The sequence below is a fragment of the Phocoena phocoena genome, chromosome 5 (genome assembly GCF_963924675.1).
Source record: "Phocoena phocoena chromosome 5, mPhoPho1.1, whole genome shotgun sequence".
Classification (NCBI taxonomy): domain Eukaryota; kingdom Metazoa; phylum Chordata; class Mammalia; order Artiodactyla; family Phocoenidae; genus Phocoena; species Phocoena phocoena.
In genome coordinates, this window is record NC_089223.1 from 135,176,834 (window position 1) to 135,191,699 (window position 14,866).

A 14,866-nucleotide genomic window follows, 5' to 3' on the forward strand; every position below is an offset into this window, starting at 1 on the left:
TGTAACATAAAACAGGAAAAATAACTCCTTGCTGTTGGAATTGACATTCAAATGGAGGATGCAGAAAAAATCCTAAAACTATGCCAGAGTCGGCATGGTCTAACAGTGATTTCAGCAGGGGAGGGAGAGAGAAAGTGGTGTGCTAGATAATCAGGGACTTTGGCCAGGGGGAGCCTTTTCTTGAGGCCAGCAGACCTGGAGTACCTGCCTTGTGCCAGGCCCTGTTCCTGGAGGTGTGAAGATCAGTGAGGCGCGCTTGCTACCTTGTGCTCACACACATCTGGTCCTGCCCGTGTCTCACCTCCTGCTGCTCATGCTGGCCCAGCCCCCCGCTACACCTCGGCCCCTCTCCAGCGTGCTTTCACCTACCGTGTCCTGTCTGTCCCAGTGAATTCTCTCCCCTTTCTTTCTCTTTACCTCACTCGCACAGTCTCAAGAAAGGGTTAAAGATAAGCAGTCTGACTGCACTCACATGAATAAAACACTGATCCTTCCTCAGCCTGCCCCACACACTTTCCTTCTCAAATAGGAACTTGTTACCTTCACATCCATCTCTCTTCGATAGTGCCTTGGGGGCGATCGGGAGACTTCTGTCCAGGGAGCCATCCTTGCTCCTCCTGGATAGCACCAAGTAATCTGTCCGCAGATAGGTAGGTACGCCTCGGAGAGAAGGCGAAGCCTTTCCAGAAGGGCCTCGTAGTGCTGTGAGTTACGTGCCAGGTGTGGGAGTCAGCCTTGAATTAACTGCAGACCTGGCACGTTGCTGGCTTCATTTGCGTTGGCCCTGGCCTCGTTGTCGCTGTTGCCCTTGGTATATGTTTATTTAATAGGTTTACTAATTTTTATTGTTAGAATACACTGCAGGAGAAAATGGTGAAGGTTAACTGACCACTCTGGGTAGACAGCACAATTCTTCAGTTTCTGATTGAGGGGTATTTCTGAAAAGTTACATGAAAATCAGAATCTGAAATATATTTCCCGTTTAGTAAGTAATAAAAATCACACATTACTGAATCAAAAAGTTCTTGATAAAGTAAAATAATTTACTTTGTTTAGGAGAGTAACAAAATTCTGTTAGAGAACTGAAGGTCATCGGTTGTAAGACAGTTCAGGTTTTGAACTTGAACATGTAATGAAGTGTCTTCTGAAACAAAGGTGTATGCAGTGTTTACAGGTCGTATGCATCGAGCAGACACTTGCTGAGAGTGGGGTGGGTGATGGGAGTTACAGAGATGCCGAAAGCAGGCTTTACTTAGCCTGGCAGGGCCTGTTGTCAGGCACAGTGAGGAAGCAGCGTGGAAGACCCCAGCATACCAGGATGTCCCCCGGGTGGCTGCCCCTGGCCACGTCTTCTGACGACCGCTCATGAGGACACTCCTCGATCACGCGTGACAGCCACACTGCATCTAGTCCTTGCTGCCCAGGCAGGTGGGCACGTCCAGCTGGGACTTGAGAGCTCCACCAGCGAGGGGTGGGCGTGAGCGCCTTCCCCTCTGCCAGGGCTGTGGATGTGCACGGAGTACGGGGTCATTCCTGCTCTCAGGAGTCCTGCCCTCCTCTCATTTCGATGTCTGTTTCCTGTGTTGAATTTGAATTACTATCAGTGTTATTACTTGGTTTTAGCCTCAACTTCCTTCTGGTTCTCATCGAAGCAGATAATTGTTATAAAGACATTAGGTTGGTAACTCTGCCTATAAAACTTCCTCTGTCCCATTTCTTCTTTGACTCCCTCCTGCCTGAGTGTGTGAAGGAGAAGAGGGTCCTCCTCACGTTCTCTTGAGCACCTCACACTAGCCACCCCGTTATCTCTGTACTTCCAGAATCTAAAAACTTGCCTTACTTGAGGCTGTTTCCTTATGTTTTTGCCTCGTAAGAGTTTTGTTGTGTTTTTTGAGAAGACTTTTTATTCCATTTCCAATATAAGTGCTTTTTAAGAAAAACTTCCTTTGTATGCTATGAACACATTGGCTTTCTGTATTCACCTTGTCTAGAACAGTAAAAACAAAAAGTCAAAAAAGAACCTCACCAGTTAAAAAATCCTGGGTTTGTAGTCCATAGTTAATAACGCTTGAATTTTTTCCCCTTTATTTTGGAAGTTTGTGAACTTTGTCTATATTTGGTTTGATCTAAACAGTTTCCTGTATTGAACACTGATGTACAAGGAATGAATAGAAGTCAAGAAAAACAGACCTGGTGGGAAAAAGCCTTGTACTCTCCTCTTTTTCCTGCCTCAGAATGTGAAGGTAAGAAGACCTGCGTTAGGTCATTGATTCATCCACTCAGATTTCTAATTCATTAAGAGCAGTAAATTCTTTTGCTGTAAAGATCAGTCCAAAAACATTCTGTGTGGCCAGCGTTTGTCCGGCACTGGGGACGCAGAGATGCATGAGGACTGGACCCTGCTCTAACCCCCATCACAGCCTGGAGGGGCGGGGCGTGGAAACGCTACGGAGAGGCACCGGCCCTGATGGGCTCCGTGCCTGCTCCCCGTGAGAGGTGGAGCGGGGAGTCCTCAGCTCTGGGGGGCCTGCAGGAGGGGCCCTGGTGGGAGGGCTGGGGAGAGGTAGTCCCCGTGACAGGAGTGGCCTGAGCAAAGGCCGAGGGTCTGCGGCAAGTCGGGCTCAGGGACAGGGACCCACTGGGCCCAGCTGGGTCGTAGCTGAGGCTGGAGAGAGGCAGGGGGAGCGCTGAGTTCGGCGGAGTTGGACAGGCAGGAGGAGAGGGCCACTTAAACACGTTGGAGGGTATCAGGTCAGGTGTGGTTTTTTTTTTTTTTTTGCGGTATGCGGGCCTCTCACTGTTGTGACCTCTCCCGATGTGGAGCGCAGGCTCGGCGGCCTTGGCTCACAGGCCCAGCCGCTCGGCGGCATGTGGGATCCTCCCAGACCGGGGCACGAACCCGTGTCCCCTGCATCGGCAGGTGGATTCTGAACCACTGCGCCACCAGGGAAGCCCAGGTGTGGTTTTTAAAACAGTTCTAGCAGCAGAATGGAGGGGGGAAGGGATTGAAAAACTGCAGAGCCCCTGCTGGGGTTCTTAGGCTCTTGCAGTGATCTGGGTGTGACAGGATAAAGCCCTGGACTGAGGCCCTCGGTGGGTGGGGGGAGGGGCATAGGGAACAGCATCGAGAGGTTCTGTGGAGGATGCCGGAGTTTGCTGGGTGACTTTCTGTGAGTAGTGAACAGCAGGAGGGAGTTAGGGGAGACCGGGTGGAGAGGGACATCGGAGCAGTAGCAGATTTGGTGAAGATGATTTTAGTCTGTGAGCCGCCCAGGTGGTCATACTCAGAAGCTATAAAAAGATCCTGATCTGAAATGTCGGGAGAAGTGAGAACTAAGGAGGCAGCCCGAGTGGTCAACTCAAGACTCTGAGCTTGTGCAGACCTCCGTGGTCCCCTGGGCTGTCAGCTGCAGCACTTCGTCAGTGGTCTCTCCGGTCAGAGCCCTGGGGGCAGGTCAGTCTCCTGTTAGTATTTGCATGTTCCAGTGTGTGTCTCTCCCCAGTTCATTTGTAGTTAACCTGGAGCAGTGATGTCCAGATGCCTGCACTGGCCTGCCCTCGCAGCCTGGCCTCAGACGACTGCGGGGGAGGCTGGGACTGTTTGCTTCTCTCTGTTGTGTGGGCCCAAGAAACGGCTTCCCCAGCCCTGCCTTAAAGGGTCATAAGGGGAGCATAGAGCAGAGTCTTTATTTTCAGCATCTTTTTTTTTTTTTTTTTTTTTTTTTTGCGGTACGCGGGCCTCTCACTGCTGTGGCCTCTCCCGTTGCGGAGCACAGGCTCCGGACGCGCAGGCTCAGCGGCCATGGCTCACGGGCCCAGCCGCTCCGCGGCATGTGGGATCCTCCCAGACCGGGGCACGAACCCGTGTCCCCTGCATCGGCAGGCGGACTCTCAACCACTGCGCCACCAGGGAAGCCCTTCAGCATCTTTTTTATTTAACAGCATTTATTAAAGGCCTGTTCCTCCATCATTAGCTAGTATTTGGGTTGCTCTACATGATTTACGAGGTGCTTTCAGTCTTTTATACAAGCCCTGTGAGAGCCTGGTTTTCAGATGAGGAAGCTAAGTCTCAGGTTGAATGCCCAGAATCAGGCAGCAGCCATGCAGCTCAGGCTTGAGTCCAGGCTGTCTCCTTGTGGTCCAGAAGCTTGCTGTCCACAGCAGCTGTCTGCAGGTGGTGCCCGGGAGACACCAGGATGATAGGCCTCAGTGCAGTCCAGTGCACTGGCTGAGTGCGTCCCAAGTGCAATTAATGGGGGTGCGGGCGGCGAGGGCCGGGGACCCTGGAGCAGTGCAGCAAGAGGACACCCACACGCAGGACGGACCCAGAGGGAAGGAGGGACGCGGTGGCAGAGCAGGCAGGGCCAGGGTGGGGGGCGGCTTGGGGTGACTTCCAAGCACACTGAGTTGGGGCTCCATCTCTGTGTCACGGGCTGTCTGCAGCCTCCATCTGGTTTTCTGTTGCTAGTGAGGAATGCGCTTCAGCTGTCAGCTCCAGGTCCGTGGTTATCTATACGGTGCCTTGTAGGTGCTGTACGTGGTAGTCCATTCAGCTTTTTATATATTGTGGAGTGGCGTGCAGGGAAACTCTCAGTGGATAAGTGTGGTGACCAGGCTTTTGAATGACCTTGAACTCACGACCGTGAGTTAAATCCTTGCACGGTTTCCTCGGAGTGCCGTTACGAAGTGTGGTGCTTTCAGCCTGTGGGGTGGGGGCATAGACTCAGCAGAAGCTTAGCCGGGAAGCAGGTGGCCTTCTCACCCACTCAGCAGCCGTGACTCCCGACACTCGTCCCAGCTCCAGAAACTTCTGACGTCACGCCGATGATTACTGAGAAGCCTGTGCAGCTCTGAGTCTGAGCTGGGAGCTCCAGCCTCCCCGGGAAGGAGGGCAAGGAGGATTGTCCCTTTCTCCTGTGAGTCAGGAGATGGAGGCCCCAAAGGAGGAGGAGGCAGTGTGGCCCCGGAGCAGGGGCAGCGAGGGCCCCGTCGGCACGAAGGCCCAGCCCCCGCCCTGCTGTGTGCCCACACACACACCCACTCCGCACATATTTCATGCATGCTTGCCTCATTGCCAGGCACTGTTCTAGGGGCTGGGGACGCAGAGGCGGCGTCCCTGCGCTCCTGATCAGCTCACCTCTCAGCAGGACCTGAGGGAGTCAGGACACAAGCGCCTGGCGGCTGGGGCGCGGTCCGGGCAGGGGCGCCGGCCGGGGCAGCAGCAGGACTGCACGCGCTGTGGCCCCTGTGTGCCCAGCACGTGGGCCGGGGGGAGGGGCACGTCAGGCGGGCAGCAGGGACTCCGACCACAAGGGCCTCGCAGGCTGTGTGCCACAGTCTGTCCCACGAGTCCGTCTCCAGAGTTCATACACTGGATTCAGAACATTTGGAAAGCTCACTTAGAAAAGTGTTTGTGTTATTTGAGTTTTAAAGAGAGAGCCCTGCAGGGAAACAGTATAGGTAATAGTGGGGGGGATCCGCTCCGTCTGTGGGCTTATCCGAGCCAAGGAAATGGTTACCTTCCCCACCTCGTACGAGTGGTGACCAAACGCGGTGGGGCGCGGAGATGATGAGAGCTTGGTAGGTGAGCTGAGAAAAAGGTGATGGCCCAGAAAGGGTGAGGGTGAGGGGTTCCCTGCCTCATGGGAGAGCAGGGCGTCCTCCCCAGCTGTCCTGCGGCGGGCCGGCCCCAAGCCCAGGGCTTTCGTTAGTAGCAGCTGTGGAAGGTGTTAGTGAGTGTGCCAGCCCGAACTTGAGGCTGCATACAGGTGATCTCTGATGAACTTGCACAGAAATCTGCGAGCGCAAATGATGATCCTGTTGTAGAGATGAGAGAACTGGGGCTCCAGGAGGTTCGATAAGTTGCTCCAGGTTACACCACGAGTGAGTAGCGTCATCAGCCATCAGCTGGCGTCTGTCTGACCCCAGAGCCTGGGTTTCTTCGCGAACCTACGCTAGGAAGTTTGAGGGCCTGAGGCTGTCAGAACTAAAGGTCACGCAGAGTACAGCCTTTTGTGGGAGGCCCAGCAGGGCCCAGGCTTGCCCGCCCCCGGTGATGGCAGGAGGGCCCGTGGTTGTGGAGCTGGCCCTGCCGCTGCTGTGACGCGTGGGGTGGCGCGCAGCTCATCCAGCACCTCGCGGTGACTGCTGCGGGAGGCCGGGGTGGAATCCTGACGCCCTTTCCGTAGAGTTAAGGTGACTGGGGGGCCAGTGCCGGTTAAGGCCGGTGGGCATCAGCCCTGGCAGTACTTCAGACTCACCTGGGAGCTTCTCAGAAGGTGCCCATACCCAGACCAAGTCAGTCAGAATCTCAGGTGCGGGCCGGGCTTCCAGACTTTTCTTAAAGCTCCCCAGGCGATTTGAATGCGAAAGCAGGGTTGAGAAGCTTTAGACTAAATGATTTATCTGATTCCTTCCAGTTCCAGCTTACAGTCCTGTCCCCTTCCGAGAGCCGCTGACCCAGTCAAAGCGCTAGCCACCTTCCTCCTCCCTGTTCCACGGGCGGCTTAGTTTGCTGCCGAGCTGAGGAGGAACAGAGGATGTTGCCCTGCTTTGTTTCCTCCGTTGCGCCCCCTCTTGTCTGAAATGCCTTTGCTCACTTGTTCTGTGAACATACGCGTGGTGCATCATCTGTCCTCCTCCACACCACGTTCGCGCTTGAGAGCTCGGACCTTGCTGGTCTTTTTATCCTGTTTTCCCAGGGCCTGTCACTTAGAGGTGTGAGTACGTATTTGTTGAATGAATGTCTCATGGTGGGATAACAAGAATGCATGGTTATGCTGGCCTGTGTTTCTTGGTTTTTGTTTTTCTTTTTAACTCCATGAACAATTTGTTAGAAGAATTTTTAAATTGGCCTAACATTTTCCTCGTACACCCCTATCTGGCTGGTGCTGAACATGTCTGCTTTTAGTGACTTCTTAAAATCCCCAAAGGGCTGTAGACCTAATTGATCTGACTTTTCATTGAAAAATGAAACAAGAATGTATGTTTCGTAACTGTGTCTTAATGAAATTTCCCCCCCTTTCCCTCTTTTCCCTTCTCCATTCAAAATGATTAAGAATGTTATACAAATGCCAAGGGAGAGAATGGTATAGAAGAATATCCAGATGTTAAAGAGATGCCCAGTAATGAAGAGCGTCTGTTAGATTTTAATAGGGTAAGTGGACTGTCCTCCTCCTTATTACTAACTTACAAATGGCCACCACAACCCCCAAAGCCTGGGAGTCCTGTGACTGCCTTTCCCTGTCACCAAGCTCTGTGGGTGTGGCCTTTCTCGTCCGTGGCCCTTTGGTCTGCATCGCCTCCCACTTACTGCCAAGGCTTCCCTCTCTCCTTGCAGTCTGTCCATCACTCTGCCGCCAGAGGGAGTTTCTCCATGCGAATCTGACCCTGTCACTCCCCTTAAACTCCTTGGGTGGGCGCCCTCTTCCCCATCAAAGTGTCGACCACAGGGAGCCCTTCTGGTGCTCATTCCTGCCCCTCAGCTGACTGCACTTTCTGCTCGCCCGCCCGTGAGCCCCCTGGGGCAGGGACAGGGCCTGGGCCTGTGCCTCGCCCCGGTAGGCAGGCAGGTGAATGAGTCGAAGGGAGCTTCCTTGGCTTCTCAGTGTGATTGTCATTGTCAGTTGAAGTCTCGTGAGAAATTGCTCCCAGAGCGCCCTGTGGTCTTGGTGTCCGTGGACCTGTCAGACCGAGCACATCCAGGCAGACGTTTGGGGGCGTCCCCCAGCGTCTCTCCATCTCCGTGGATGTCCCACCCCCCAGCGTCAGTCCCCAGCCGCAGAACTCGTTCTTCGTTCCTCCTTCTCTCACCTACACACGCGGTCTGTGTGCCCGTCCTGACCACCCACCTCTCAGCCGGCTCCATCGTTCGCGCTTCCTCCGCGTCACCGCCCCCTGCGGACCTCTGCCGTGGGCTTCGCCGTGGGCTTCGCCTTGGCCTTCCTGCTTCCGCCTTCCCCTCCCCAGTCTTCTCCCCACACCGTGAGGCAGGACAGCCTCGCGAGGGTTACTTCGTTTAGTCTCACAGCCGCCCCGGGAGGTAGGTGCTGTTGTTTTGCGGGAGAGAAAACTAAAGGCCCGCAAAGATTCAGAACGTGTATCCACACAGCCACAGCCCAAGTGCAGACCTGAGCCGTGACCCTCAGCCCTGAGTCCGACTCCCACTGCCGACCGCCATGGCCTTCCGCCCTCGCGCACTCGCTGCCAGGCCGTGTGTGTTTGCCCTCGCCTGCCTCTCTCATCCTGCGTGCTCTGCTCCCCCCTCAGGACTGTGGTGGTCGTTCTGTCCTCCTTCCTCGGGGGCTCTCAACCAGGGACAGTACTGCCATCTGGAAATGGGGGTGGGCGGGTGCTTGGGGGATCTTGCTAGTCGCTGTGACTGGGTGATAAGGGAGGCATTGCTCGTCACCTAGGGGAGGGGAAGAATTGCTAGTCACCGTGGCGGGGAGGATGATGTCGCTAATTGCTGTGCGGGGAAGCACCACCAGGTGTTATGACTGCACTTGGTGTCCTGAGGGGCCAGAGATGCTAACCATCTTGTGGGTGGGGGAGAGTCCCACACAGCCAAAAGTATCCCCAAAAGGTACCATCTACCTATGGACCCCCGACTCAGAAGCACAGCCCCGAAGTCCCAAGCCAGCTCTGGCTGTTTCTGTGGCACAGCTTGCTTCTCGGCCGCAGGCAAGGATGCCCCGCCGCTCCTATCTGGAGAGCCCCGGCAACCACTTCCCCCAGCTGGTCAGCGCAGCAGGAAGCTGGGAAGCTGTGCTGGTCTGTCTGCTTGCTGTCCTCTCCCCTGGGACGGGAGCCCCAGCAGGGCAAGGCCGTGCCATCCTCCCGGTGGAGTCCCCGCTCAGAGACTCGTTTCCATCCAGCCCTGACATCGGCAGCCTTTTGTCCAAGGGGTTGAACGTGGAGAATTAGGGCTTGGGATCGTGTATAGATCAGGGAGGAAAGCTTGTTTGTTTTGCTTTCAAACAGGAAAACTCTTCAGATTTTTGTAACTCTCCACTGGAAAACATCAACGATTTGTTTCTTAATCTCTGCATATATAGAGTGTCTCACATAGCCCTTCTGAAAAAATATCTGGCTTTTGACCTGTTGACAGTTGTTCCTTTCATCTTAGGTGTCTTCTGTTTATGAAGCAAGGTGCACAGGAGAGAGAAATTCTGGAGCAAAAGCAAACGGCTTCCGCAGAAAGATGTACTCCAGTGCCAGCTCCGCCTCGGAGGACACGGGCTCGGAAGGTGGCGGTGCGTGGGTGGAGCCCAGAGAGGAGGCGCTCTTTTCCCGAACTCATCTCTAAACCTGCAGAGTGTAGTACAAATTATTTTTAAAAATTGATATGTGAGCGAAAAGTACCCTTTTGTGAGGCCTGTTCATCTAAAACAACAACTTAGGTTTCTAAGGTTTCTTCTTCAATTAACTGGTTCAGATCAGTAATTATCTTTCTCTTCTTGCTTATTTTAGAGTTGAGGACAGCTGTCCTGTTGAAGATTTGTTTTTCAAGCTGTTAAACTCTTGGCTATTTGAAATAGACTAGATGTGTTGTCATACCAAGAATGGGTGTGCATGTGCTCGTCTTAGAAGCATCACTGCCTTTTGCATCTTCACTGCAGTTACCTTCCTTCCAGCTGCAGTCACATCACTATCACCTTATTAGCATCGCAGTGTCAGCAACCACTTCCGCTATTCAGAGACTTTAGCTTTGGAACATTTAGGCTTTGTCCTCCAAGAACTGGGATATGAATACTTACCCTGCAGTGGATCAGTGCCTTTCTTGAAGGCAAGAGGGCAGCATGGGTGACTCATCCCCGGTCGTCATTCAGTAAAATCTCATGTACATTTAAAGTAGGAACCACAAGGGTGTGCTTTTAGAGACTTACAAAATACTGTGTTTTCTCTCTTAGGATTTTCCCCCTAGAGTATCATGGACAATACCATGGTTTGTGACTTTCTTGTCACCTGAGGCAGCCAAGGCTTTGAGGTACGGGGTAGCGTTTGAGGCCAAGCGGGGTGAGAGCGCACCCCCGACCTGCTCTTAACGCTGCAGTTACATTTTCCCCAGGCACCGCTCGGGGTTATTTGCGGTGAGTCTGACAATACTCGACGAGGACCTTAGTTGCAGATGAGATTTTTCTGGTGACCGATACTGAATCGAAGCCCCCAGAACTTGAGACTGTACACGTTTGGCACGCAGTAAAGGCCATCCCAGCGCCCCAGAGAGACCTTGGCTGCTGCAGCGGGCTGCCCCTGTGGCTGTGACTTAGTGTAGCTTAGAGCTCATTTTGTGTTTGAGAGAATGTTCTGGGCAAGTTCTGTGTGTGGCGGGTCGGAGGGTAGAGTACTGATTGCTCCCATCCCTGTGTGATTGCTTCACGGGACCCGCTTTCCCGGGTCACTCGGGAACCCAGGGGTCAGTCCCTCTCATCCAGTCCCGTCCGTTCGTGACGGTCGCTTCCTTGAGCTTCCACGCTGCCAGGCCACAGGCTGGAGTTAGAAGGGGCAACATTTGCAAAACCTAAACGTTTAAAATTGTTTTTCTTTTTTAACCAACTCATTGTTTTTTTTAAAAACAAGAAACAATGTGTGACATCAGTTTAGCATGTCTAACATTAGGAAGTCTAATATGGGTGAGACAGCTTCACCACTATTTTGGCAGGCAGTAAACACATAATTTACTAGCTGGGAGCTGAACTGGCTGAGAAATACATCATTTGCTTCGAGCATTGGGTTTTGTTGCCTTTTTCTTAATTGATGACACGGACAACTCCATCCAGGGCTGTGGAGTCATCCCCGGCGCTGTCTGTCCTCACTGTGGGAAACCTGATGGGCCGTTGGGTTTGGTCTCACCACATGTCAGGGTTTGTTTTTATACAGCACATCTTTGACACTTTAAAGTGGGTTTGTGTGCGTGTGCGTGTGTGCGCGTGTAAGGTTTTATGTTGCTGTTATTTATTTACAGACTTTATAAGGTTATATGTATTTTTCTTTCTTCCAGAGCTTCCTAAACATTGATTAGCATCTGCACTGAAATGTAGTCTAACAGCAAAGGCAAAAGGGATTGGCAGTTGTAAATTCCTAAAATCACTGCAGTGACGGCCATCCTAGAAACCGTTGCTTACGTAGCCGCGACCAAATAAATATATTTCAGACACAGCCTTTAGCTCAGTTGATTTCTGGACAGCTGCTTTTTATCACGAAAGGGCTCCAGGTGGTCAAGGTGCAGACTTCCTTACACGCCAGTGGGAAGACATTGCACCTTCCACGGGGGAATGGGAATGGATTATAAGCGGGCAAGGGGATTAACAGATGATGTATTTATTTGTTCTCATAGCTAAGTGGCTGAAGCCCAGAGGCTTTCAGCGACAGAGCTGAAAGTATGGTTTTCAGTTTTGTAAATGGATGATCACAAAGAAAAAGCATTTTTTAAAAAGTTGGCAAAACGCTGAAACGCACTGTGGTATGAAGCGCGTTGCATATCCATAGCACTGAAGTATCGGTTTTCCATTCCTGGGCTATTTTTTTCCCCGTGGTTGTATTGTTCTGATTTCACGTACACCAGAGTAACTGGTTTTTTGTTTTCTTGTGGAGTTAACACCAAATAAAAAATTTTAAAAACCGTTGGTTGTCTTTATTTATCATAGCAAAGATTCTTTTATAAAGAACCCCAGCCTCCTCTTAGTTATGTGTGCCAAGGTCACATCATTCCAGAAGAAGGTTATTTAGCTCTTCCTATAGGCGTTGCAGAAAGTGCTGGCGTCTGTTTTGCTGGAGAAGAAAATGGGTGGGGCCTGCTGAGAAAAGAGTCCACACACATCCCCCATCCCCACCCCTAGGAACGACTGCCTGACCCTTGCAAAGAACACACCATTTTTGTCTTGTGGTGGTAGACAAAGCTTAATCTTTCTGTTCTGAAGAAAAAAAAACAATTCCATGTATGTATATTAACGTGATCACTGTACACTGTAAGAAAGAAATCAATGTATTATTAAAGAAGTATAAAGGAATATTCATCTGTACCTCCATCACCCTGAGAGGGTAGCTTCTAACATTTGTGCAAAACACCATTCTAGACAGCTGAATGTATATATGGATATATATAGAGAGAGAGAAATTTACATTAAAGGGTTGTACTATACCTGCTCTTCTGTGACTTCAGAAATAGGTTTTTTTTTCTCAGACATCTTTTCATGTCAGTAATGATAGATCTGCGTCATTTTTATAGCTGTATGATTCTATTATATGAATTCAACAGGTTCCTTGTGGATCAACTTTTTTTTTCTTTGGCTGCGCTGGGTCCTCGTTGCTGCGCAGGGGCTTTTCTCTAGTTGTGGCGAGCGGGGGCTACTCTTCGTTGCGGTGTGCGGGCTTTTTGTTGCGGTGGCTTCTCTTGTGGAGCGCGGGCTCTAGGCATGCGGGCTTCAGTAGTCGAGGCACGTGGCCCCTAGAGCACGTGGGCTTCAGTAGTTGCGGCATGTGGGCTCAGTAGTTGTGGCTCACGGGCTCTAGGGCACAGGCTCAGTAGTTGCGGCACACGGGCTTAGTTGCTCCGTGGCATGTGGGATCTTCCCTGACTGGGGATCGAACCCGTGTCCCCTGCACTGGCAGGCGGATTCTTAACCACTGCGTCACCAGGGAAGTCCATGGATCAGCATTTAGAATGTTCCTTTCGCATTTGTTCAGTATTCTAAATAACATTTCTGTGGACTTCCTTAAACATGGGTCTCCTTGGACGATGGCTGCGAAAGGGCAGTTCCAGCCCGTGGGATGCCTGCTGCCGGTGCTGTGGTGTCGCCCACGTCACACTGACACAAGGTCTTTTTTTTTTTTTGACTTTTAAAAATAGTTTATTTGAAAATAACTACGGATTCACAGGAAATTTCAAAGATAGTACAGAGAGGGCTCATGAACCTTTCACCGTTTACCCCATGTCTACATCTTCTGTAACTATTGTACAATATCAAAGTCAGGAAATATGTGTCGATAAAATATGTATGTATAATTCTGTGTCATTCTATCACATGTATAAATTCATGTACAGCTGCCCACCCTTACCGTGGTTTTACTTTCCAGGGTTTCAGTTACCCACGGCCAACCTCAGAAAGCTCAGACATCCTTTTTTTCGACCGTCCTTAAGCTGAGCACTTGCCTCTCGTCAGCACGGAGGAGAGGTGGGTTTCTACAGGAGGATTCGAATTGTGTTCTACCCATCTTTTTTTTCTGGTTTCTGGGATGTGTAGGCACGTTTTTAAAATGTCTTCTCCATCTTAAGAGTAAAAAAATATTCTCCCGCGTTAGGTAGAGCAAATCTCTGGAGCATGCATCTTGCAGACAAGGACCAAAGCTGAAGGAGTCAGCTTCACTTTTCCCAGCTAGCTGAGCGGCTGCCTCAGCACCGTTGTCTGTGAAATCCTTCCCCAACCCGACTGGAGGTGAGTGACATCTGTAAAGGGAACCCCAGGGCTGAGCACCTAAAGCAGTGCCTCGTGCCCAGCAAGCCCCCGAGCGTTCTCTCGTGGCTGAGCAGCGGGTGGGCGTCATCCCGGGATGCGTCTGCATCCTCCCTGGCTGAACTGGCCGAACTACGTCTTCCTTGGTCTGGCCGCGGCGCCCAGCTGGGCGGTGTGGTGGCAGCCGGCCGCCCTGCCGGAGGCACTGAGGCAGGGCCGGAGGCTGACGGGGCGGCCCCGTGTGCGGGCGCGACGGGAGACGTCACAGGAGCATGCCCTCCGCTGCCGCGTCCAGGACCTCTCCCGTCCGCCAGCTCCTTGCACGGGTGTGCGCCTCGTGGCCACGCCGACCATTGGCCCCACCTGTCGTCGTGGCTCTTTGAAGACCTGCGAGCGTAACAGCTTCTCAAGTGCCCTCACCCGCAGAAGCAGGGTGGGGTGTCGAGCTGGACTGAAACGGGGCCGCCCTGTGCACAGCGGCTGGAGGCGGGGCCCTGGCCTGTTACTGTCCCCAGGAACCGTGGTGTCACAGCCGAGTGAAGAGCGAAGGGAGGGGCGTGAAGGCCCCTGCTTAGATGTCCCTGAGGTGCCGGCCTTGCCCCTTCTGCCACTGCAGACGCCGTCCCGGCGGCCCTGGGCCCGTGGGTGAAGTGACTGTGACCAGGCCTGGGAGGCTGGCGGCTGCACAGCGGTGGAGGAGCAGGAGGGCCCCGCCCCCGTTTCCCTCGGGAGCAGCTGGTGGACGGCCTCCCAGGCTGGGCTGTTGCCAGCACGCAGACCAGCACCCGAGCCTCTGCTTCGGAGCCCGCCGCTGGCCTTTCGTCGCTGGCGGCTAGTTGACAGCATTTTTCGGGGACAGTTCCCTCAGTGAACTGACAGCAGCTCCTGACACGCGGGCGGGGTCGGCGTCACCAGTACCAGCCGAGCACGTGCCGGGCGTTCTCGCAGACAGTGTTCGGTGTTCATTCTCAGCGCCGTGGGGTAGGTACAACTGGCCCCCTTTACGGGTGAGAAAGCATACACGGGGGGGGAGGTAATCACCTGCCTAGGTCTCACGCCTCGTGAACGGTGGAGCCCATCCCAAAGCCTCCATCTGGCCAAAATGCCACTATGAAAAGTGTGCTGGGGGGGGAGGGGAGGTGTTGAGCAGCCGCCTCTGCCCCGCCGTCTCTTTCTAGTCCTCGTGAGTTACGTAATCGTAAGGGCGTCATCTCCAGGAGTCCAGACTGCGACAGGATGCCCGGGGGTGAGTCCTGGCTCTGCCACCCGCCGGCCGTGCGCTCCTGGGCGAGTGTCCACGCCCCGGTGTCCTCGGCTGTCAGTGGAGATCACGACAGGACCTCTCGTCAGGGTTGGCTGTAAAGATGAAACAGCGCAGCCGCACGGGCTAGAGTGAGCGTCACGACCCCTCC

General features: G+C 53.0%; 1 protein-coding gene across 1 annotated transcript in view; it reads left to right on the plus strand.

The window, feature by feature from the left end:
- Positions 1–9,307, plus strand: part of KIAA0232 (KIAA0232 ortholog) — a 55,429-nt gene extending 46,122 nt beyond the window's left edge. The window contains exons 6-8 of the mRNA XM_065878276.1: positions 2,135–2,243; positions 7,059–7,156; positions 9,128–9,307. Coding sequence (XP_065734348.1) covers positions 2,135–2,243; positions 7,059–7,156; positions 9,128–9,307 — 387 coding nt within the window. The remainder of the gene's footprint in view (positions 1–2,134; positions 2,244–7,058; positions 7,157–9,127) is intronic.
- The last annotated feature ends 5,559 nt before the right edge of the window (positions 9,308–14,866 follow it).